The sequence below is a fragment of the Salvelinus fontinalis genome, chromosome 15 (genome assembly GCF_029448725.1).
Source record: "Salvelinus fontinalis isolate EN_2023a chromosome 15, ASM2944872v1, whole genome shotgun sequence".
Lineage (NCBI taxonomy): Eukaryota > Metazoa > Chordata > Actinopteri > Salmoniformes > Salmonidae > Salvelinus > Salvelinus fontinalis.
This window is the reverse complement of record NC_074679.1, coordinates 27,665,922-27,690,624: the sequence shown is the minus strand read 5'-3', so window position 1 is coordinate 27,690,624 and position 24,703 is coordinate 27,665,922. Positions and strand designations below refer to the sequence as shown.

At 43.9% G+C, this 24,703-nt stretch overlaps 2 protein-coding genes across 2 annotated transcripts in view; one reads left to right on the top strand and one right to left on the bottom strand.

Moving 5' to 3' along the window:
* Positions 1-5,226: 5,226 nt before the first annotated feature.
* Positions 5,227-24,302, bottom strand: LOC129811688 (NACHT, LRR and PYD domains-containing protein 3-like). The gene is made up of 11 exons (XM_055863200.1): positions 24,137-24,302; positions 19,193-19,359; positions 18,930-19,046; positions 18,705-18,812; positions 12,739-12,823; positions 12,024-12,252; positions 7,710-9,519; positions 7,219-7,392; positions 6,912-7,085; positions 6,678-6,724; positions 5,227-6,523 (listed from the first exon to the last, which is right to left on the bottom strand). The coding sequence occupies exons 2-11, from the start codon at positions 19,324-19,326 to the stop codon at positions 5,985-5,987; spliced, it is 3,417 nt and encodes a 1,138-aa protein (XP_055719175.1). The 5' UTR covers positions 19,327-19,359; positions 24,137-24,302; the 3' UTR covers positions 5,227-5,984.
* The window catches only part of LOC129811689 (calcium permeable stress-gated cation channel 1-like), a 41,470-nt gene continuing 40,733 nt past the window's right edge, over positions 23,967-24,703 (top strand). The window contains exon 1 of the mRNA XM_055863202.1: positions 23,967-24,039. The gene's annotated coding sequence lies outside the window, so the exon portion shown is untranslated. The remainder of the gene's footprint in view (positions 24,040-24,703) is intronic.

The following is a 24,703-nucleotide window of genomic DNA, read 5'->3' as shown; positions in this document are numbered from 1 at the left end:
CTTCACCTCAGTGCAGTGGGCAGCTGGGAGGAGGTGTTCTTATTCTCCATGGACTTTACAGTGTCCCAGAACTGTTTTGAGTTTGTGTTGCAGGAAGCAAATTTCTACTTGAAAAAGCTACCCTTGGCTTTTCTAACTGCCTGTGTATTTTTGGTTTCTACCTTCCCTGAAAAGATGCATATCACGGGGGCTGTTCGATGCTAATGCAGAACGCCATTGGATGTTTTGTGTTGGTTAAGGGAAGTCAGGTCTGGAGAGAACCAAGGGCTATATCTGTTCCTGGTTCTAAATTTCTTGAATGGGGCATGCTTATTTAAGATGGTGAGGAAGGCATTTAAAAAAAATAACCAGGCATCCTCTATTGACGCGATGAGATCAATATCCTTCCAGAATACCCGGGCCAGGTCGATTAGAAAGGCCTGCTCGCTGAAGTGTTTCAGGCAGCATTTGACAGTGATAAGTGGAGGTCGCTTGACCACTGACCCATTACGGATGCAGGCAATGAGGCAGTGATCGCTGAGATCTTGGTTGAAAACAGCAGAGGTGTATTTAGAGGGAAAGTTGGTTAGTATGATATCTATGAGGGTGCCCGTGTTTACGGCTTTGGGATGGTACCTGGTAGGTTCATTGATAATTTGTGTGAGATTGAGGGCATCAAGCTTAGATTGTAGGATGTCTGGGGTGTTAAGCATGTTCCAGTTTAGGTCACCTAGCAGCACGAGCTCTGAAGATAGATGGGGGGCAATCAGTTCACATATGGTGTCCAGAGCACAGCTGGGGGCAGAGGGTGGTCTATAGCAGGCGTCAACGGTGAGACTTGTTTTTAGAGAGTTGGATTTTTAAAAGTAGAAATTCAAATTGTTTGGTTACAGACCTGGATAGTAGGACAGAACTCTGCAGGCTATCTCTGCAGTAGATTGCAACACCACCCCCTTTGGCAGTTCTATCTTGTCTGAAAATGTTGTAGTTAGGGATGGAGATTTCAGAATTTTTGGTGGTCTTCCTAAGCCAGGATTCAGACACGGCTAGGACATCCGGGTTGGCAGAGTGTGCTAAAGCAGTGAATAAAAGAAACTTAGGGAGGAGGCTTCTAATGTTAACATGCATGAAACCAAGGCTTTTACGGTTACAGAAGTCATCAAAAGAGAGCGCCTGGGGAATAGGAGTGGAGCTAGGCACTGCAGGGCCTGGATTCACCTCTACATCACCAGAGGAACAGAGGAGGAGTAGGATAAGGGTACGGCTAAAAGCTATGAGAATTGGTCGTCTAGGACGTCCGGAACAGAGAGTAAAAGGAGGTTTCTGGTGGCGATAAAATAGCTTCAAGGTATAATGCACAGACAAAGGTATGGTAGGATGTGAATACAGTGGAGGTAAACTTAGGCATTGAGTGATGATGAGAGAGATATTGTCTCTAGAAACATCATTGAAACCAGGTGATGTCATCGCATGTGTGGGTGGTGGAACTGAGAGGTTGGATAAGGTATAATGAGCAGGGCTAGAGGCTCTACATTGAAATAAGCCAATAAACACTAACCAGAACAACAATGGACAAGGCATATTGACATTAAGGAGAGGTATGCTTAGCCGAGTGATCATAAGGGTCCAGTGAGTAGTGAGGTTGGTTGGGGTCACGGCGATTCAGACAGCTAGCCGGGCCATGGGTAGCAAGCTGACAGAAGATGGAGGTCTGTTTTTAGCCACCTCGTGCGTTTCCGTCGGTAGATTAGTGGGGTTCCGTGTGGTAGAGGGGACCAATCAATTGGCAAAATAGATATATTTATAGTGACCCAAGAAAATTGTCTGATAGACCTATTCAGATAGCAGCCGATAAGACAGCTAATGATTAGCGGGCCGCAGATGGGCGTTCAGGTAACGTCGCGACGGAGGGGCCAGTTGGATAACTCTCTCGAGCAGATAACGTCGGTAGTCCAGTCGTGAAGGCCCGGTGGGGCGCCGCGTCGGCAGTAAAACGCGTCCGGATAGGTGATTGTAGCCCAGTGTGGAGTGCCATTGAGGGCTTTCACCATTTTGAAGTAGTCAACTAGATGGGACTTGCTATGAGTTAAGGAAGAATCACAGAATTCAGCAGGAGGTGTCAGACAATGAAAAATATCCTCCTGAGCAAACATTCCATAATTGCAGATGTTAGTAAATCAGCAACCTTATTTTTTATTTCTGTTCAAACTATATAAACTCCAGCACAGTAGGTGGTTGTATGCACATTTTCAGTTTACTTACAAACTGCCAATACACTCATAAAAGTAAACAAAGAAGACTTTAAAATGGAGATAGCATCAATGGTGCTGCCCATGCTGTCACAGAAGCAGCCATTGCAAAGGTAAGAAATGAGCTCTCTAGTACATCTGTATGCACAGCAGCCTTCTATAAAACAAAACGTTACTCGTCACATACTCAGTTAAAACCTTTTCTCAATAGGGGGGCGCTGTTTTCACTTTGTAAAAAATCGTGCCCAAATTAAACTGCCTCGTACTATATTCTAGCTCGTACAATATGCATATTAGTATTACTATTGGATAGAAAACACTCTCAAGTTTCTAAAACCGTTTGAATTATATCTGTGAGTAAAACAGAACTCATTTTGCAGCAAACTTCCTGATAGGAAGTGAAAAATCTGAAATCGAGGCTCTGTTCCAGGGCCTTCCTATTCATTTGCTTGAAATCTATGGATATACATGCACTTCATACGCCTTCCACTAGATGTCAACAGGCAGTGGGAGGTGGAATGGGGTGTCTAGCTTGATCTGAGGTCGAACAAGAGCTCTTGGAATGACGTGACCCCAATTTCCTTTGTCTAGCAAGGCGCGGGAAGGACATCAGCATTGGCTTCTGAAAAGCGTTCGGTATAGACGTCTAATAACTCCGGCTTTGATTTTATTTGATACATGTGATAATATCATCGTAAAGTATGTTTTTTCAATATAGTTTTATCAAATTATTGAACGTTTATCGGGAGTTTTGGCGTTTTCCGTTCTCTGAAGATGGACATCTTCGCGCCACTTGGCTAGCTAAGGTTGCTAATTCGACAGGCGAATGGGACATTCTAAAACCAAATAACGATTTATTCTGGACAAAGGACTCCTTGTACAAGATTCTGATGGAAGCTCAGCAAAAGTAGGAACCATTTATGATGTTATTTCGTATTTCTGTGGAAAATGTTTAGTTCTATTTTCAGCCCTCATTGCAGGCGCTGTCTCGCTATAACGTAAGCTGTATGTCGTACTAAAGTTATTTTTAAAAATCTAACACGGCGATTGCATTAAGAACTAGTGTATCTTTCATTTGCTGTACAATATGTATTTTTTAGTAAAGTTTATGATGAGTTCTTTGATTAGATTAGGTGACTGTCCAAAATATCTCCGGAGAATTTTGTGCAGTTTGGCTACGTATTCACATTGTAAAACCAGGATTTGTAGCTCTAAATATGCAAATTTTCGAACAAAACATATATGTATTGTGTAACATGATGTTATAGGACTGTCATCTGATGAAGTTTGTCAAGGTTAGTGAATAATTTAATATCGTTTGCTGGTTTTTGCAATCGCTACATTTTGCTGCTGATAAATGCGTTTGTGTGGTTGGCTATTGTGGTAAGCTAATATAATGCTATATTGTGTTTTCGCTATAAAACACTTAAAAAATCTGAAATATTGGCTGGATTCACAAGATGTTTATCTTTCATTTGCTGTACACCATGTATTTTTCATAAATGTTTTATGATGAGTATTTAGGTATTTCACGTTGCTCTCTGTAATTATTCCGGCTGCTTTGGTGATATTTTTTATGGTAGCTGCAATGTAAAACTATGATTTATACCTCAAATATGCACATTTTCGAACAAAACATAGATTTATTGCATAACATGTTATATGACTGTCATCTGATGAAGTTGTTTCTTGGTTAGTGACTAATTATATCTCTATTTCGTCGGTTTTGTGATAGCTACCTATGCGGTAAAAAAAATGGTGAAAATATGCGGTTGAGTCTTTTGCTATTGTGGTTAGCTAATAGAAATACATAGTGTTTCCGCTGTAAAACATTTAAAAAATCGGAAATGATGGCTGGATTCCCAAGATGTGTATCTTTCATTTGGTGTCTTGGACTTTTGATTTCATGATATTTATATGCTAGTATTTACTTGTGGCGCTATGCTAGGCTATGCTAGTCAGCTTTTTTACTGATGAGGATGCTCCCGGATCCGGGATGGTGACCAAGTAGAAGTTAACAGCAGTTATAAAAGGTGCAGTGAAATTGATGTGTGCTAGCTCCCTCAACAGTATTACTGAGATTGAAAATTATTTTCATATATCACATAATTCAACTGTATAATTATTGTCACTTAAGGTAATTGGTTGTCTATTTCAGGAGAGGACGGACATGCATGACTTTCTTTCTGTCTCTCCTCTCTGCTAAGACCGATCCGGCCCCTGCAGCGCAGACCTCTGCCAGCCACACCACCACTGCCCCTGAAAGCTTCTCCCTGGGCCCATGAAGACAGGAGTTTGTCCTGGACCACTGGTAGTGGACAGAGCCATTGAGAGCTGCTATTAATGGGCTACTGGCCAAGCGCCACAGGAAGAAAGAGATCCAGAAGCAGTTGGATCTGCTCTGCTATTAACACAAGCCCAGAGAACTCCTGGAGTCACTCAGCTCTGGCATTATGTTACTGCAGAGTGAAACGGTCAGTTTCCCAGTCACGTACACTGCCATCTGCACTTACAAAACAGAAGGCCTCATCAACTCAAGGATGCCATTTGAGGATTTTGCTGCCTTCCGTCAGTGGAAGCTGGAGGCCACAAAGCAGAGGGCGGCAGTGTGGAAGGAGCAAACAGAGGAAATAGAAAATCCCCAGAACAGCATCCCTCCGGCCGTCTGTCCAGGTTCTGCCACCAGACGCTGAAACAAACCCCCAACAGCCCTCACACACATACCGGCTTTCCTGGAGTGGCAGGAAAATATCTACTCGCTATAGTTAGTGTGTAAATGTTTGTTGAACAGAGGATTGTGCTCCAACACTATCATAAATATGCCTTTGATTTCATCAAAGTAAACCTTTCTTTTTTTATGTTGTCTTTATAAGATGGACATATATACATTACGATTGTGCTCCAACATTATAAATATATCTTTGATTTCAGTAAAGTAAATCTCAACGATTTGAGAGAAACATGGTAATGTTTCAGAACAAATGCAGCAAAGTCAGAATCCTGAAAAGCTAGTTTAATTTACAGCAGAATATACTGTCCATGAGAACAGGACTTTACATGACAAAGACAGGACATAGAATGAAACAATACACACTTTATTGACTGTAAAACAAATGATATTTAAGGACAATATAAGATAAGTTCATATGTATGCAGAGTTAGATACAGTATTTATTTTACAAGTTGCTATTCCCGACATACATCAAATTACTTAGTACAGATGACATGCTTCAATGAATAACACACACAGTATGTAGACTACCTACATTAAAATATAAACATTTACAGAGCATTGATGCTGAACATGAGAAAGAATAATAAATAGATACATGTATAACTTTCAAATGGATCGCCCTGAAGATGTGGCTGTTACTCTGACTTGTAAGAACAGGAGGTTATTCTACATGACACAGACACAGAGCCATGATGCCAGACCTAAACCCTGCATAGAGGGGCTCAGCGAATTGTAAATTTCCATTTTAGTCATTTAGCAGATGCTCTTATCCAGAGCGACTTACAGTTTGTGCTTAAGGCAGCTAAGACAATCACATATCACAGTCATAGTAAGTAAAACTTTTAAAAACAGCTATCAGCAAAGTCAGTGCTAGTAAGAAAAGACAAGTGTGAGTGTTAGTGCAAGAAAGGGAAGGTAGATGTTTGTTTTTTTATTTTCAAGGGGGAGGTGTGCTGGGGGCTTACTGGGCAGGGACTCTAAAGATGGGCAGGGACAGGACTCAGATGAATTGTAGGAACGGGCTATTCTATCTGGCACAGGGACACTGCGGAATCATGACACCAAAGCCGAATTCCTAGGTAGAGTGGCTCAATGAATGTGGTGTGGAATGTGTGCAGGTGGGTCAGTGTGTCAGAGGAGACACTATAGAAGGACAGAGTGCCGGCCGACCAGTCCAGATACACTCCTACTCTGTTGGTGCTGGAAGGAGGGATAGGAATGGTAGTGGGAGTCTTATCATGCCTGGTAGTGAAGTAGTTTTTATAACAACTGAGAGCCCAGGAATTGTTATTGTATCCAAGCCCACACTCATCACCCCGTCCTTGCCTGTCAAGTCCATGGTAAGCCACTCCTATGTGAGCCTCTAGGCCTCTCCACTCCACCTCCCAGTAACAGCGCCCAGTCAGACGCTCTCTGCACAGCACTTGTTTCCAGAACAGAAACCTCTCTGGGTGATCAGGATACGACTGCTCGTCTTCAAGCCGTGTCACTTTCCTGTTCTTCTCAGATAGAGTCATGTCATTGTGTGCTGTGTTGGGGTCCAGGGTCAACTCACAGGCATCTGATAGAGACACAAATACACATTTAACGTAAGACAACAGATTTGCACCTCAAATCTGAATAGGTAGAATAAAAACTGGATGAGGTAAGGTTAAGAGTTTTGTTCAAATTTCAAGAATTAAATATAGTCATTCTTCACTGCAACCAAGACTTACATTTCTTGAGTGCTGATTTCAAATAACACTCTTCATTATGGTCCACACTGTGACAAAACAGAACACCACCATATTTTATGGTGTGAGACACCATTAGTATCATAGGGTATGTTTTATCTATTCAAAAATACAAAAGATATATCTTTCAATATCATACAATTGTTCGCAGTAGTTGTGTCAAAAAAGTACATTCATCAACTTTAGTTCTTTGATTAACATCAATTACATTTCTACCTGAGTTTCTTCAGTCTGCAGTGTGGATCCCCTCTTACAGCAGTGAGCAGTTTCACTCCGAAATCGCCTGGGTGATTGTAGCTCAGGTCCAGCTCTTTCAGATGGGAGGGGTTTGTTCTCAGAGCTGAAGCCAATGACGCACAACCTTCCTCTGTGACCACACAGAATGACAACCTGCAAAAAGACTGGTCACTCTTAGAAATAGACCTATTGGTTCTGTGACATCCCAAGTATTATCCATACCATGTGAAAGGCTGCTACACATCAAGGTTATGTTCATTTATGTACAAATGGGAGAAGTAGTGACCTCAGTTTCTCTAGTTTACAGTGTGGACTCTCCAGTCCAGCAGAGAGCAGCTTCACTCCAGAATCTTTCAGGTTGTTGTCAGTCAAGTCAAGCACTCTCAGCTGTGAAGAGGTTGAGCTGAGAAGTGAGGCTAATGGTTCACAGCATCGCTCTGTAAGGTTGCATCCATTCAGCCTACACAATGGGAATACGAAAACAACACAATATCACGCTTTTAAAGTTCCAGTCATATGTTAATATCCCCTTGCTGTGGTTTTTCAGCTATCTTAATGGAAATAATACAATGTCACTTTAAAAGGAGTACTACCCTACCTACTCCTCTTGAGATCAAATGTCGTATTCCACAGGGATCGATTCTTGGACCTCTATTCTTTCTAGTTTACATTAAAATATCTGCCAAACAAAACTACTTTCAAAACTACTTTCTCAGATACCTTATGAAATCTGTCTCCATTTTAAAACAAAATATTGTTTCATATATGTATACTTACAGAGCTGTACTGGAGGCTTTGACCACTGGCAGCAGCCTAAGAAGACCTTCCTCTGATTTTGAGTATTTCTTCAGGTCAAACACCTCCAGCTCCTCTTCTGAAGTCAGTAACACAAAAACCAGAGCTGACCACTGTGCAGGTGAGAGTTCGGCTTCTGAGAGACTTCCTGAGCTCAGGTAGCTTTGGATCTCTTCCACTAGAGAATGGTCATTCAGTTCGTTCAGACAGTGGAACAGATTGATGCACCTCTCTGGAGAGGGATTTTGCCTGATCTTTTCCTTGATGTACTTGACTGTTTCCTCATTGGTCTGTGAGCGGTTTCTTGTCTGTATCAATAGGTCTAGTAAGTGAGTGTGATTGGACTCCATTGAGAGGCCAAGAAGGAACCGGAGGAACAGGTCCAGGTGTCCATTCCCACTCTGTAAGGCCTTGTCAACAGCACTCTTGTGGAGGATGGTTGCAGACGTGTCTTCAGACATGTGAAGTATTCTGGTAGTGGTTTCAGGTTCTGCCATTAGATTTACATTGTCATTGTTGAATGTGACAAACACATACACAGCAGCAAGAAACTCCTGGATGCTCAGATGCACAAAGCAGTACACCTTCTCCTGGTACAGCCCACTCTCCTCTCTGAAGATCTGTGTGCACACTCCCGAGTACACTGAAGCTTCTGTGACATCGATGCTACACTCTCTCAGGTCTTCCTCATAGAAGATCAGATTGCCTTTCTCCAGCTGTTCAAAGGCTAGTTTCCCCAGTTTTACAATCATCTCTGCATCTGCTTTCATCTGTGAATCTGTCTCAGCTTTCTCTGGTCCCTCTGGATATTTCTGTGTTTTGCGCAGTATGTTGCAGATCAGGAAGTGGTTGTACATTTCAGTCAGAGTCTTGGGCATCTCTCCACTCTGTGCTTCCCCCAGTTTCTCTAGAACTGTGGCAGAGATCCAACTGAAGACTGGTATGTGGCACATGATGTAGAGGCTCCTTGATGTCTTCATGTGTGTGATAATTCTGCTGGCCAGGTTCTCATCACTGAATCTCTTCTTGAAGTACTCCTCCTTCTGTGGGTCATTGAACCCTCGTACCTCTGTCACCTGGTCAACATACTCAGGTGGGATCTGATTGGCAGCTGCAGGTCTGGAGGTTATCCAGAGGAGAGCAGAGGGAAGCAGATTGCCCTTGATTAGGTTTGTCAGCAGCACGTCCACTGAGGTTGATTCTGTGACATCACAACAGCCCTCATTGTTGTTGAAGTCTAGAGGAAGTCGACACTCATCCAGACCATCAAAGGCAAACAGAACCTTGCATTTGTCAAAGTTAGAGATTTCAGATTCTGCGGTTTCATTGAAAAAGTGATGAAGAAGTTCCATCAAGCTGTATTTCTTATCTTTCATCAAATTCAGCTCCCGAAAAGGCAGAGGAAAGATTAATTGGATATTGTGATTTGCTCTTCCTTCAGCCCAGTCCAGAATGAACTTCTGCACAGAGATCGTTTTCCCGATGCCAGCGACTCCCTTCGTCAACACAGTTCGGATATGTTTGTCTTGTCCAGGTAAGGATTCAAAGATGTCGTTGCATTTGATTGCTTTTTCTTGTGCTGCTGGTCTCTTGGATGTTGTCTCAATCTGTCTCACCTCGTGTTCTTTATTGACCTCTCCACTTCCACCCTCTGTGATGTAGAGCTCTGTGTAGATCTTGTTGAGAAGAGTTGGGTTTCCTTGTTTAGCTATCCCCTCAAACACACATTCACATTTCCTCTTCAGATTGGATTTGAGTTTATTTTTACACACAGCAAGCTCACCTAGAAGACCTGAAAATGCAGACATCACTCATGTGTTACCTTAGTAAAGGGTTGAGAATCAAGTGGACATTTATGATAACCTATTCTCTTCATTGAGAAGAACATGTAAAAAGAAAATGAAGTATTAAAAGGGGAAGTTCACCCAAAAAGACTTCTGGGCCCTTTTGCCCCCCCTATCCCATGACTGCAATCGTCATTTTAATGACTTACTCGACATAATTTTCCTGCTAACTTATTTCAGTAGGCAAATATTTAACAATTTATTTTGTTATTTTTATATTGAAATCCAGGAAGTAGATTAATACGCACCATGAGTTGGGACGTAGGTCAGGACTATTTATTAGTATTATATAAGTAATGGAAAAGGGAATTTCAACACAAAGCAAAAAACTAAAAAAAAACAGTCAGTAGTGATTTGGAATTTAAAAAAAAAAAATCTATAGTTGACTTCTGAAAAACTCAAAAGGAGGTAAAAACAAGTGGAAAGAGGAACTGCTAACAGGGGATCCACCAAAAGGTCAACGTTACAGTAGCAAGCCAAATACATCACAAGCTACAGTAGCTCGCCGAATGGCAAACAAATAACGTTATAAATTACATTGTAGTGACTACAGGTGTTAGCAATTTAGCTTGCTAGCAACCTACTGTACCTCGAATGGTTGCAGATTTTCCGTCCATAGTGGAAAGACGGTAAATCCCCCCAAAAAATGCTGGGTTAAAAACAACCCAATTTGGGTTATTCGGTAACCCAGTGCTGGGTAAATATTGGACAGAACACACACGATTATTTTGACCTAGCCTGTTGGGTTGTTTGGATTACCCAAACATGGGTTAATTTAATCTTAAGGATCAGACACTTTTTTTCAATTTTCATCAGGTGGTTTATTTTTAACCATCAGCTGTAATTCTTAGGTTCTTTTCAGGAGGCGTGGCCTATTAGGGAGGTGGCTTTCAGATCATTATTTTTGGCCACCAGTTAAAGTAAATGTCATTCCTGTTCATCATGTTAAGTATATACACTGCAAATTTCTATTTTCTTTGAATATTTTTTGCACATTACATATTATAATATAAAATTCATAACATGAATATTTGCATATTCCAACATACGTTTTATGCTTTAATGAGGCTTACACAAGTGTATCAGTGTTCAACCTTAACATGTGATAACAATACAACAGAACAGATGAACTGGAATGACATCTACTCTCACGGGTGGTCAAAAATAACTATATGATCCATATCTCAATAACCCAGCATCAATAGCCAAGCGGTTTAAAAAAAAAGAATAATAATAAATGACCCAATGCCTGCAACCCAGCTGTTGTGTCAACCAAACAACCCAGCATTTTTTAGTGTGTGAACAGAATCCGGTTTCAACCAGTCCCAAAATAATCAATAATCTTTGTACATTAAAAAACATACTTATTTGGCAATTCAATCCAGAGACACCAATCGTTGTTAATGCAACAATAAATACACAGAGCATTTAATGCATTTTAGGTCATTTCGGAAATGTACCATCTTGATATAAAAACACAGAAAACTATATACCAAAGCAATGGACCTGTGGTGGGGGGTAAGTTGAGCCAAAGGGGGAAGTTGAGACACCCTTGTTTCTAGGAAACCATACGCAAAAATTAATCATTTGACCAAATATTTAGGATGATTTCATGGAGTCTGTGATCATTTCAGTCTGTGAAGGAAGAAACCACATGGAAAAAGTGGTAAGCAAGTTAGGTGATTTTTTAAAATCACCAAGTCAAATGAATTTATTGCGTTAGAGGTTTCATGATGCTTGCATCTAAACCAAAGTAGATAATTTTAAGATTGTTCTATACATCAGTTGGAGTCTCTATAAGCTTCAATATGCGGTCTTAAACCTAACATTAAAGTGCACCGTTGTAGCTGTATGGGGCTAATATAGTCCTTAGGGTAAGTTAGGGTATGCCTTAGGGTAAGTTGAGCCAATGGCCATGCAATGTATTATCACTGGGATATGAGGTAACAACAGGACCTGGCCTATGTTAAAAAAAAAAGTTTTAAGTACCAAATTTGTGAGGTGTTAAGCCTGTGTTGAAAGATGCTTAAAATGATTAAAAAGACAAAAAAGCAATTGTGTTTTGGAAATAAAGATACACATGGTTTTAAAAATGTAATGGTAATATTCCATTCAGTACAGAAATTTGTAGGAGCTTAACTTACCCTGTCCCGTCGATCAACTTACCCCATATCCAGAGAGATCACTTTTTTTGGACAAGCTATGTTTTCAAAACTGTAATGTTTAAATTCATTCTGATTATTTCCACGGATACACAAAATCCTTAAATATATGTCGATCTCTTTATTAGAAATAATACTATATTTCCCTCGACAGAGTGATGTTGAATAAATAAAAAAAGGCTCAACCCTACTCTCCCCTACTGACAAACAGCCAGGCAAGCATTATAAATGGTCCAGAAGTATTTTGGGGTGAACTTCCCCTTTAAGGAATGAAGTCAGAAACCACTTACTGTTCTCCAGTGTGTCAGCAAGCTCCTTCTGGTTCATTTTCCTCAGAATGTGCAGTGTGATCTTCAGCGCCCCCTCTCTGGGAATGCTCTCCTGCTCCACATCTTCAGCGTCCACCAATTCCTTATCCTCCGTCTGACTCTCAAAGCATTCTGGGAGATCTGGACACAGAATCTTCTTGAACTTCTTCAGCTCCCGTTTTACCAAAGCAATGGCATTTTTTTCAACCAACTGAAATGGATCAAAGGGTGTGAAAACTAATGCAGTATGTATATAATACAAAATACTGAGGTTGGGAAAGTAAGGGAAATTGTAAGTAAGCATAAGTAAGCATTTCACGGTTGTATTCGGCGCATGTGACAAATAACATTTGATTTGATATGCAACCAAAAATACATTATATGTTAATGAGATAGTTTGGGATTTTGGCAATGAAGCCCTTTTATGTCTCTGCATCCAGTATGAAGGAAGTTAGAGGTAGTTTCGCGAGCCAATGCTAACTAGTATTAGCGCAATGACGAAGTCTATGGTATCTATTAGCATGCTAGCAGTGACTTCCAGCCATTGCGCTAACACTATTTAGCAATTGCGCTAATGTTAGCAAATTCCTTCAAACTGCATGCCGAGACATAGAAATGGTATCCACGAGTTCATCTGACTCTGGGGAAGTAGATTAAACACTGCCGAATAACACATGTGAGACATAAGCCAGCCCACCCTGAATATGGAAGACAGGTCTGTTTGATGACTCTGGGCAGACTGACCACTGGGAACTTCTGACTCTGATCCCTCCTTTTTGTCTCTGTGGACAAAACATGAGATTTCACTTTACTACAACTGAAGGAAGGCCAGCTACAGGGGGTGGCACAGAGACGCCCCTGGCACTGCTCCGCCACCAATAGATGTACAAGGAGAAAAGCATTGAGCAGTGTTGGTTCCCTGGCTGATGACCATAGATGTCCAGAAGGAAATCACCCGCCCGGTACAAATTATTTTTGTGTTACATAAATAGTCCACCCACCAAAAAAGGCTACAGAAAAGGTGTTTTGTAGTCCAGGAAGCTAAACATGTCAACATCATTATGTAGAAAATGTGATTAAGATGAAGAGTTTGACATTCAACTTGTAAAAGTTGCACACTAATTAAAATGTACATATTTGAAATCGTTTTGTGTTATTTCCCATAGCAACGTTAATTAGGTTGCCATGTTACATCTTGGTTACAATTGTTACACATGTTCCGTTGTCCATGCTTGCAGAAAGCAGTGCATGTACAATCCGTCCAATCAAAGATGGAGTAGATGTGCAGACGTGGTTTGTCGTCCTCTCGTGTACTTTTGTATTTTTTGTATATATTTCAATTTATTTTCAATCTCTTCTCCAATTTTAAATCAGATATACCTTCCGGTAACCCGCCTCACCCAATGTGATACGGATCCGTTAATTTTTAGACCTTATAGCCAGAACCTCCATCAGAAGCTAGCCATCAGAAGATAACCAGCTAATTAGCTACTAGCTATTTAGTCATTGTTAGCGGCCTTTACCTTCTGCACAGACACCAGCCGTTTTTTTTTGCCTGAATAATACTTGCCAGGCTGCCAGTATCGGACTGTTTTCTCCACTACAATGCCGGATTCCTGCCGTAAACCCTGGACCATTACTCCTGATCATCACAGCTAGCTAGCTGCCACCGAGTGACCCAGCCCCGAAGCTAGCCCTGAGCCAGGCCCACCTCCCGGCCTACTCTGTGATCACTCGGCTACACAGCCGATGCCTCCCGGACTCTACCCCAACACGGCTAGAATCCACTACTCCTCCGGATCCTTGCCGTAAGCTCTGGACCTTTGCATTGGATCATTGCTGCTAGCTAGCTGCTACAGAGTGGCTATAGTGGCTAACGCCCCTGCCCCGACGCTAGCACCAGTTAGCCGCGAGCCAACTGCATCTCCCGGCTAGCAAACAAAATTACTACAACTACAATACCTCTTTTGCCATCTGGCCTGGACCCTTTGTCGACACGGCGCCCCGCCATACCACCACAACTGGTCCGCCGATGTAACTCCATCCGCTGTGCCCTCAACCGGCCTTTGCCGGACGTCGGAGCAGAAGCCTCTACTTACCCGGGCCTGCTAACTTTAAATGTCGTGTGCTAGCGTAGTAACGACTAACCTGTACCCGGCTTCCCTGTTCCATCTATTGCTGTTCACTGGACCTTATGATCACTTGGCTACATAGCTGATGCCTGCTGGACTGTTCATTAATCACGGTACTCCATTTAGTTTATTTTGTTTATCTGTTGGCTCAGGCCCTGTGTGTAGTTCACTGACCCTCTCCCGCCCATTCATCGCCATTTTACTTGTTGTTGTCTTACCTGATTAGCTGTTGTTGTCTTACCCGTTGTTGTCTTAGCTAGCTCTCCCAATTAACACCTGTGATTGCTTTATGCCTCGCTTTATGTCTCTCTCAAATGTCAATATGCCTTGTACACTTTAGTTTTGTTTACTGCGGAGCCCCTAGTCCCACTCAACATGCCTCAGATACCTCCTTTGTCCCACCTCTCACACATGCGGTGACCTCACCCAGCATAACTAGCACGTCCAGAGATGCAAGCTCTCTTATCATCACTCAGTGCCTGGGCTTACCTCCACTGTACCCGCACCCCACCATACCCGTCTGTACATTATGCCCTGAATCTATTCTACCATGCCCAGAAATCTGCTCCTTTTATTCTCTGTCCCAACTCACTTGACGACCAGTTTTGATAGCCATTAGACATACCCTCATCCTACTCCTCCTCTGTTCCTCAGGTGATGTGGAGGTTAACCCAGGCCTTCCGTGTCCCCAGGCCCTCTCATTTGTTGACTTCTGTAACCGAAAAAGCCTTGGTTTCATGCATGTTATCATCAGAAGCCTCCTCCCTAAGTTTGTTTTACTCACTGCTTTAGCACACTCCACCAACCCTGATGTCCTTGCCGTGTCTGAATCCTGGCTTAGGAAGGCCACCAAAAATTCTGAGATTTCCATACCCAACTACAACATTTTCCGTCAAGATAGAACTGCCAAAGGGGGAGGAGTTGCAATCTACTCCAGAGATACCCTGCAAAGTTCTGTCATACTTTCCAGGTCTATGGCCAAAGAGTTTGAGCTTCTAATTTTAAAAATGAATCTCTCCAGAAATAAGTCTCTCACTGTTGCCGCCTGTTATAGACCCCCCTCAGCTCCCAGCTGTGCCCTGGACACCATATGTGAATTGATTGCCTCCCATCTATCTTCAGAGTTCGTTCTGGTAGGTGACCTAAACTGGGACATGCACCCCGGCAGTCCTACAATCTAAGCTAGATGCCTTCAATCTCACACAAATTATCAAGGAACCCACCAGGTACAACCCTAAATCCGTAAACATGGGCACCCTCATAGATATTATCCTGACCAACCTGCCCTCCAAATACGCCTCTGCTGTATTCAATCAGGATCTCAGCGATCACTGCCTCATTGCCTGCATCCGCTATGGGTCCGCGGTCAAACGACCACCGCTCAGCACTGTCAAACACTCCCTAAAACACTTCTGCAAGCAGGCCTTTCTAATCGACCTGGCCCGGGTATCCTGGAAGGATATTGACCTCATCCCGCCAGTCGAGGAAGCCTCCTCCCTAAGTTTGTTTTACTCACTGCTTTAGCACACTCCACCAACCCTGATGTCCTTGCCGTGTCTGAATCCTGGCTTAGGAAGGCCACCAAAAATTCTGAGATTTCCATACCCATATCTGTTCTTTAAAAGTAATTTCCTCACCATCTTAAATAAGCATGCCCCTTTCAAAAAATGTAGAACTAAGAACAGATATAGACCAGACCTGACTGCCCTCGACCAGCACAAAAACATCCTGTGGCAGACTGCACAAGCATCGAATAGTCCCCGCGATATGCAACTTTTCAGGGTAGTCAGGAACCAATACACGCAGTCAGTCAGGAAAGCAAAGGCTAGCTTTTTCAAACAGAAATTTGCATCCTGTTTCTCTAACTCCAAAAAGTTTTGGGACACTAAAGTCCATGGAGAATAAGAGCACCTCCTCCCAGCTGCCCACTGCACTGAGGCTAGGTAACACTGTCACCACTGAAAAATCCACGATAATCGATAATTTCAATAAGCATTTCTCTATGGCTGGCCATGCTTTCCACCTGGCTACCCCAACCCCGGCCAACAGCTCCGCACCCCCCTCAGCTACTTGCCAAGCCTCCCCAGCTTCTCCTTCACCAAAATCCAGATAGCAGATGTTCTGAAAGAGCTGTAAAACCTGGACCCGTACAAATCAGCTGGGCTAGACAATCTGGACCCTCTCTATCTAAAATTATCCGCCGCCATTGTTGCTACCCCTATTACCAGTCTGTTCAACCTCTCTTTCGTATCGTCCGAGATCCCTAAAGATGGGAAAGCTGCCGCGGTCATCCCCCTATTCAAAGGGGGTGACACTCTAGACCCAAATTGTTATAGACCTATATCCATCCTGCCCTGCCTTTCTAAAGTCTTCGAAAGCCAAGTTAATAAACAGATCATTGACCATTTCGAATCCCACCGTACCCTCTCCGCTGTGCAATCTGGTTTCCGAGCTGGTCACGGGTGCACCTCAGCCATGCTCAAGGTACTAAATGACATCATAACCGCCAGTGATAAAAGACAGTACTATGCAGCCGTCTTCATCAACCTGGCCAAGGCTTTCGACTCTGTCAATCACCGTATTCTTATCGGCAGACTCAACAGCATTAGATTCTCAAATGACTGCCTCGCCTGGTTCACCAGCTACTTCTCAGACAGAGTTCAGTGTCAAATCGGAGGGCCTGTTGTCCGGACCTCTGGCAGTCTCTATGGGGGTACCACAGGGTTCAATTCTCGGGCCGACTCTCTTCTCTGTATATATCAATGATGTTGCTCTTGTTGAGGGTGATTCCAAGATCCACCTCTACGCAGACGACACCATTCTGTATACATCTGGCCCTTCTTTGGACACTATGTTAACTAACCTCGAAACGAGCTTCAATGCCATACAACACTCCTTCCATGGCCTCCAACTGCTCTTAAGCGCAAGTAAAACCGTTCAGTGCCCGCACCGGCCCTCCCGACTAGCATCACTACTCGGTTCTGGACGGTTCTGACTTAGAATATGTGGACAACTACAAATACCTAGGTGTCTAGCTAGACTGTAAACTCTCCTTCCAGACTCATATTAAACATCTACAATCCAAAATTAAATTTAGAATTGGCTTCCTATTTCGCAACAAAGCCTCCTTCACTCACACCGCCAAACATACCCTCATAAAACTGACTATCCTACCGATCCTCGACGATGTAATTTACAAAATAGCTTCCAACACTCTACTCAGCAAACTGGATGCAGTCTATCACAGTGCCATCCGTTTTGTCACCAAAGCCCCTTATACCACCCACCACTGCGACCTGTATGCTCTTGCCGGCTGGCCCTCACTACATATTCGTCGCCAGACCCACTGGCTCCAGGTCATCTATGAGTCTATGATTGGTAAAGATCTGCCTTATCTCAGCTCACTGGTCACGATAACAACACCCACCCGTAGCACACGCTCCAGCAGGTATATTGCATTGGTCATCCCTAAAGCCAACACCTCATTTGGCCGCCTTGCCTTCCAGCTCTCTGCTGCCAATGACTGGAACGAATTGCAAAAATCGCTGAAGCTGGAGACTTTTATTTCCCTCACTAACTTTAAACATCAGCTATCTGAGCAGCTAACCGATCGCTGCAGCTGTACATAGCCCATCTGTAAATAGCCCACCCAATCTACCTACGTCATCCCCATATTGTTTTTATTTACTTTTCTGCTCTTTTGCACAACAGTATTTCTACTTCACATCATCATCTGCTCATCTATCACTCCAGTGTTAACTTGCTAAATTGTAATTACTTCGCTACTATGGTCTATTTATTGCCTTACCTCCTCACACCATTTGCACACACTGTATATAGACTTTCTTTTTTTTCTATTGTGTTATTGACTGTACGCTTGTTTATTCCATGTGCAACTCTGTGTTGTTGTTTCTGTCGCACTGCTTTACTTTATCTTGGCCAGGTCGCAGTTGTAAATGAGAACTTGTTCTCAACTAGCTTACCTGGTTAAATAAAGGTGAAATAAAAAATATATAAATGTGACCAAAGGAATCCTGAAATAATACAAGATAAGAAGCTGTTGAAACATGCTAAATATATTTTTTCTCAGATGCCAGAACAGCTCTTTATTTAGCTTGCCAGGACCTTGATTGTTTTGAGAGCTGGTCTAGCAAACGTTGTGCTGTCATTATACAAAAGTAGGCAAAAGCAATATGGCCCTTAAAGGCTAAATACAGCTGCAAAAACATATTATATTCACTGAGAAAATCATGGTAAATCATGTTTATTCGTTTCGCGGTTCCTCCGGATCAGTGAAGGTAACATGTTGGTTCTTGAGTAGATGCAAGGACAAACAAATAGTTCTGTGCACCAGTGTTAAACAAAAGTAACCAAGGTGAAACACGGGAAATTACCCAAGATGTGCAACTTTACATGTTTTGAATCACATAGTGTTCATGTTCATACAATTATCTATATAATGATGTTGACATTTTTCAGTTTTCGCTTCCTGGACCACCGAACACCACAACAGGCCTCTCAGATCACTTACCGTTGTCTTATGGTGATGTCTCTGAACTCTATTGGATGCCCGATAGACTTGACACTCTGCATGGACACACAGCTGGGTGTAGAGGAGTCTGGTCTCTCCATCTGGTTCCTGTTGAAAGGACACAGTAATCAGAGCTGTTAAAACTATGTTCAGAATAAGTAAATATTCTGCTAGTTTCACAACATGGTAATAAGGAGAGGGTCGAGGAAATCGTCAGACACAAACTTGTGATCAGTAGAAACATCTCTCCTCTGGAACTCTATTGGATGCCCCATTGACTTGTCACTCTTCATGGACAGACAGCTGGGTACAGGTGAGACTGGTCTCTCCTTCTGGATTGGGCTTTAACACAACAGAGACAGATCTTCAGACAAGCTAGTTTAGCACACTCTGAAAAGTACAGGCTAATTTAATTTCCATCCCTGCATATTATCACTGCTGAGCTTTGAGATGATAACACAAGATAACACCATCTCTTTTTTACTCACCTTTCTGTTACATTGGTGGAGTCAAGTTCTCCACAGAGACTCATTTTAGAGGCAGTGCCCCCCTCCTCTCTGTCCCCAGAAAGACTCATTTTAGAAGCAGTGTCACTCTTCTCTTTCTCCCCAGAGAGACTCATTTTACAGGCAGTGCTACCCTCCTCTCTGTTTTACTGTAGAAGAAAAAAGGGAACAAGTAAGATGAGATTCAGGGCAGCCTTGAAAATAAATCAAGAAAACAGTACAGCGTTTATATTGATAGTAAGCCATACCAGATACAGTAAGTCGCAGCAACGCCTATACATTCAGCTTCTAAGTAAATTGGGTCTGGACAGTCAGACACTTGTACTGAGAGTGTTCTGACTGGGTGCATTACAGTATGTTTGGTATGGCAAATAACTGTAGCTTAAACCGCCTTAAGGCTTATACAAAGGAATGTTGAAAACAACACAGAAAATTACTGCAACAGAGCTGCTATGCATAAATGACCTTTTCACCAATCACTGTCACAGCAAGGCACTCGTTCTGTATAGCCTAGTTAAGGACGGCCATTCTCTTTGTATTGTTGTGGCAGAGCCCCACCTGTTTAGCTACACATATACATTGTGGTATCCCGGGAGGTCACCCTCTTGGTGATAGAGGGGAGGTACGTGCCGCGACGCTGGCTCCCTCTGCTGGGAGTACACGGGCTGGGCACCCCGACGCTGATGGCTCCAAGTAGAGGTAATTAGGGGAGTGTGCAGGCCACATAAAGGGAGCACCGTGGCACACCACGAGGAAAAACAGAGAGACAGACACGGAGCAGACCCTGAGAAGAACGACCGAGCCAAACCTACGTTATTTTGTTGTTATGTTTATTTTGTTGTCAAGTCGTGTTTTCTGACTAGAACCTCCCTGTCTCTGTATTAATCTTTGCGCGCTCAACCTAACACCCCACGGTTTACCACATATGGTGGAGAATGCGGGCATCTGAGTAGCATTGGGTGCCGTGCGGTCGAGAGTACAGAGATTACCATGGAGGAACTGGTGGCTCAGTTTATCCTCAGCCAGCAGAAGCAACAGGCTCTCCAGGAGCGAGCACTGGAGGAACAGCACCAACAAAACCTCAGAATGGTAGCAGATGGAGGATGGGATGGCTTAGGAGTCTAGCTTAACCAGTTCCTGGTTAAGTCAATGGAGGAAGATGTGGAGATGTATTTGTGCACCTTCGAGAGGACGGCGCAGAGGGAAGGATGGCCCGAGCCCAAGCGGGCCAGCCTTTTGGCACCCTATCTCTCCGGGAAGGCCCAGAAGGTCTACTTCGACTTGAACGCCGACCAGGCAGCAAATTATGAGGGATTCAAATGCGAAATCCTGAGCCGTTATGGATTCAGCCTTGCACGCCATGCACAACTGGTACACGACTGGGCCTTTGACTCCACCGTCTTCCCCCGCGCTCAGATGAGCGAACTGGTGCCCCTGACCAAGGGTTGGCTACGGACTGACGTACCGTCCCTCCCAATAATCGATAAGATCGTCCTGGATTGATACCGTCGGACCCTCCCATATGAGATGAAGGCGGAGAGTATGCAGAACCCCCAGAGCCTGGAGGAATTGCTGACAGTGGTGGAAACCCACCAGAACACCCACGACCTGCTGAAAGGGGCCCGGGATGAGAGAGTGGACACGGGGAGGGGGAAGAAAAGCACAGAGAGAGGAGAGGGGCTGAAGGGGGCCCGGACGGAACCAGCCGAGGCTGTGACGCGGGAGGGCAACCCGAACCGACGCCGACATCCGCTGCTGGACCTAGATCAGAGGCGCTGCTATGAGTGTGCCGTGCCGGGACACCTCGCGTGGAGCTTCCCCGGTCGGGAGGAGTCCAAGCTCTCTGCATCCCCCCAGCTCCGGGGTAACCCGAATGGCGAGTTAAGTCACCTCCTGTTAGGCACCCACAGACAGCCCCTCCGGTGGTTCCTGTACGAATCAATGGCATCGATGCCAGCGCTCTGCTGGACTCTGGCAGCATGGTGACCCTGGCCCAACCGCAGTGGCTCACACGAGAGGGGAAAGACAAACCGGGGGACGAGGAGGTGACAGTGTCCTGAGTACACGAAGAGGTACCCAGCCGTGCCAGTGTGGATAACCGCTCCAAAGGGGGGAGTGCCAGATGCGCGCAGGGGCTGTTCCTAACCTGCCCGTGCCCATTCTCTGCAGTAGAGATTGCCCTCTCTTCCAGGCACTGTGGAGGCACGCGCATGAGGTAGGAAGGAGAGGAAAAAGGATGGTCGCCTGCATAACCCCCGACCTGCCGCAGGTGTCCACTGGGTCCGAGTCGGACCAGAAGGAGGGAGACAACACCGTGCCGGGAAGCGAGCTATCGTCCGAGAAGGACCTCAGGCTCCCCTTTATGGAGTTGGAGGAACCTGAAGGACCGCCTGACACAAGAATGACGGGCCAGTTCGGGATGGCCCAGTTAGAAGACCCCAACCTCCAGAACGCAAGGGGCCAGGTGATTGCGATGGATGGTGTGCTATTACCTGGGTAAGTGGGTGGCACTACCCACACTTTGCAATCAAGCAAGATTTATTGTATCAGGTAGTAAAGCACAATGGAGAGATGAAAGACTTGTTACTCATACCCACCCAGTATGTTAGGACTGTCTTGCAGCTTGCCCACACCAACCTGTTTGGGGCACAGCTGGGATGGAGAAAACCAGGGAGAGGATCGGAAATCGGTTCCACTGGCCCAGACTCAAGCACGCCGTGAAGGACTACTGCCGTACCTGCCCGGAGTGCCAGATCACAGCTCCGAGGGCACATTATAGAAACCATTTGGTTCCCTTGCCCATTATAGGGGTGCCGTTTGAGCGGTTGGCGATGGATCTGGTGGGTCCGTTGGTGAAGACCGCGAGGGGACACCAATACATCCTGGTAATCGTGGATTACGCCACTTGGTATCCTGAAGCTATCCCGTTACGCACGGTGGAAGCGAAAGGTATTGCACAGGAGCTCTTCCATTTATTCAGCCAGGTGGGCATTCTGCGGGAAATCCTGACGGACCAGAGCACCGCATTCATGTCTCGGGTAATGAAAGATGTCTACAATCTGTTACGAATCAAACAGGTGAGGCCCAGTGTGTACCATTCACAAACGGATGACCTAGTCAAACGCTTCAATAAGACCCTAAAGCAGATGCTGAAGAAGGTCATCAATGGAGGAGATTAGGGAGAGGATGTGGTCATGGAGGAGATGAGGGAGAAGATGACTGTGATTTGGCCAGTGGTGAGGGAGCACATGGCCCAAGCGCAACATACTCAGGAGCGCGTATACAACCGGCCCAACCACGAGAGTTCCACCTGGGTGTGAAGGTCTTGGTGCTGATCCCCACAATGGAGAGCAAATTCCTGGCTACGTGGCCCTATGACATCGTCGAGCTGGTAGGTGACGTCAATTATAAGGGCCGCCAACCGGGGCGCAGAAAACCCCTCCAGCTCTACCATGCAAACTTATTGTAGAAGTGGCATGCACAAGAAGTGCTGTGTGCAACGTGGACCCGACCACAGCAGAACCCGACCTCTGTTGAAGTTGCCATGGGGGAAGACCCCAACGACAAGAGCTCCGAGAGTTGGTCCAGCAGAATACGGCCGTGTTCTCCAAGGTGCCGGGCCGCACGGATCTCATGGGACATCATATCCACACATGTTGGGGTCTGAATAAAAACCGAAGCCAGACTGCAACATTTTAGTAGCCTAGCTAGGTCTGTGGCATGTGTCTGTACACTTTCCCTCCGCTGTAAATGGGACACGAAGAAGCAGCGCAATTGAATTCACTGATGTGAGCACATCGCACTGTAATTTCATAAAGTAGATGACTCAAATGTTAGCTCCTTTAGGCTCGCTTGTGTATCCTATTCGGCCCGCAGGCCTTGTTTGACATGTGCGCTAGCGTATTAGCCACGTAAAGACTGACTTGTGATCATTGCCCTTGCTAGTTTGATTGTATTGACATTCCCAGCCTTAGTTACAGTCGTCTGTTTTTGTTCAAAATATTGAGTCATTAAACCTGAAACGGTGCATCCCGAATGGGTGGAGGCAGCAAACAACGTACCAGGCCAGCTGGGATTTTTTTTAACCTGATGGCAATGTTTTTTGGAGTACCAAGAAATGTATTGGTGAAATACATTAACCATGCATTGAACTGCTTCCATCTTTTCTGCCAATATTGCCTTGCTGCATGTCATGGAATTTTTTGTCAAATATAACCTATTTTTAAACCTCTTAAAGTTGGGTTTGAAGCATAAACTGGGAATTTAATATGACTGAGGATTGTTTCTTATCTGCAAAGTAGTTAAAATGCTGTCAGTTCCACTTTAAGAACGGGCTGCATAGAAATAGCGCACATAGAACATATCTACTGCTTCTTAGACTTGCTTTCAATGTTAATGACAGATCTACAGTGGCAACCCGTCATTCAGGGTTTTGAGCCCCACATTCTTAGCAAAAAAAATAATTAATAGCAAGGGGAACCACTCCTTCTAGGTTTCAGAGCAAGTGACGTAACCGACTGAAAGGCTGCTAGCTCGCACCACCGCTAACTACACCCGTTACACTAGCATGCTTCCCACTTTTTTTTTTGCCCCACCAAGATTTACATGCTAAAATCGCAACTGCAGAAGCATAACTCCAATTTCTATGTGATTTTGGTCATAGTCCAAATAGTTCTTGCAACTTTGACCAAGTGATATTTGCTGTTATTTTAGAAATTGACATCTACAAAATGACTTCGACAGTCTATATTAACCATATCTATTACTCAAAAGAGAAGTCGTTTTACAATCGGAGTAATTTTGATCTCTTCTTATATCAAACACTGAAGGTAAATTATTTGTCCATATAAACCCACACCCTTAGAGTGGAGTTCTGCAGCAACAAACATTGACGGTTTTAATATTAAAACGTATTTTAAAGCCTACCTTTCATCGATCGAATGAGTGTTCGAGGTTAGTTTCACTTTCAGATGAATGTGTTTCTATGGGTGCACGTCATCAAACATAGGCGCTAGTGGAATGGAAAATAAAAAAAAATAGGCTGCGGATTGTAGTTAGTAACCCTAACCGTTTTATATTTCAACCATGAATGCTAATTCTTCAAATTTGACTGGTGAACCGTCTTAACTTGGACTCAGGGGTAGACGTAACATAGTAAAGTAAATCTGGGACAATCCATTTAGTATATGTTACATTTTAATTTGTGGATTTCCATCATCCATTTCGTATGCCATGTTATGAATTGCAATTCGTAGAATATGTTCCGAATTTGCTAAACTTATTTCTTACGAATTTCAATTTTTGTGGGTAATGTTAGCTAGGGGTTAAGGTTAGATTATTTAGGGGAAGGTTTAACTAACATGCTCTAGTCTGAGACCAGGCTGAACGTCTATGCAGCATCTGCATACCAACCATTTGATCCCAATCAGTTTCATGGAATATGCATTTAGATCTGCTTAGTTATGTACAGTGTTGTTTCGAATTATATAGTGA

Coding starts and splice junctions, on each gene's coding strand:
- LOC129811688 (XM_055863200.1), bottom strand. CDS start 19,326: ATGAGTCTCTCTGGGGAGAAAGAGAAGAGTGACACTGCTTCTAAAATG. Junction 12,253..12,738: donor ACCTGTCTTCCATATTCAGG/GTGGGCTGGCTT, acceptor GATCCATTTCAG/TTGGTTGAAAAAAATGCCAT. Junction 7,393..7,709: donor AAAGCCTCCAGTACAGCTCT/GTAAGTATACAT, acceptor CCCATTGTGTAG/GCTGAATGGATGCAACCTTA.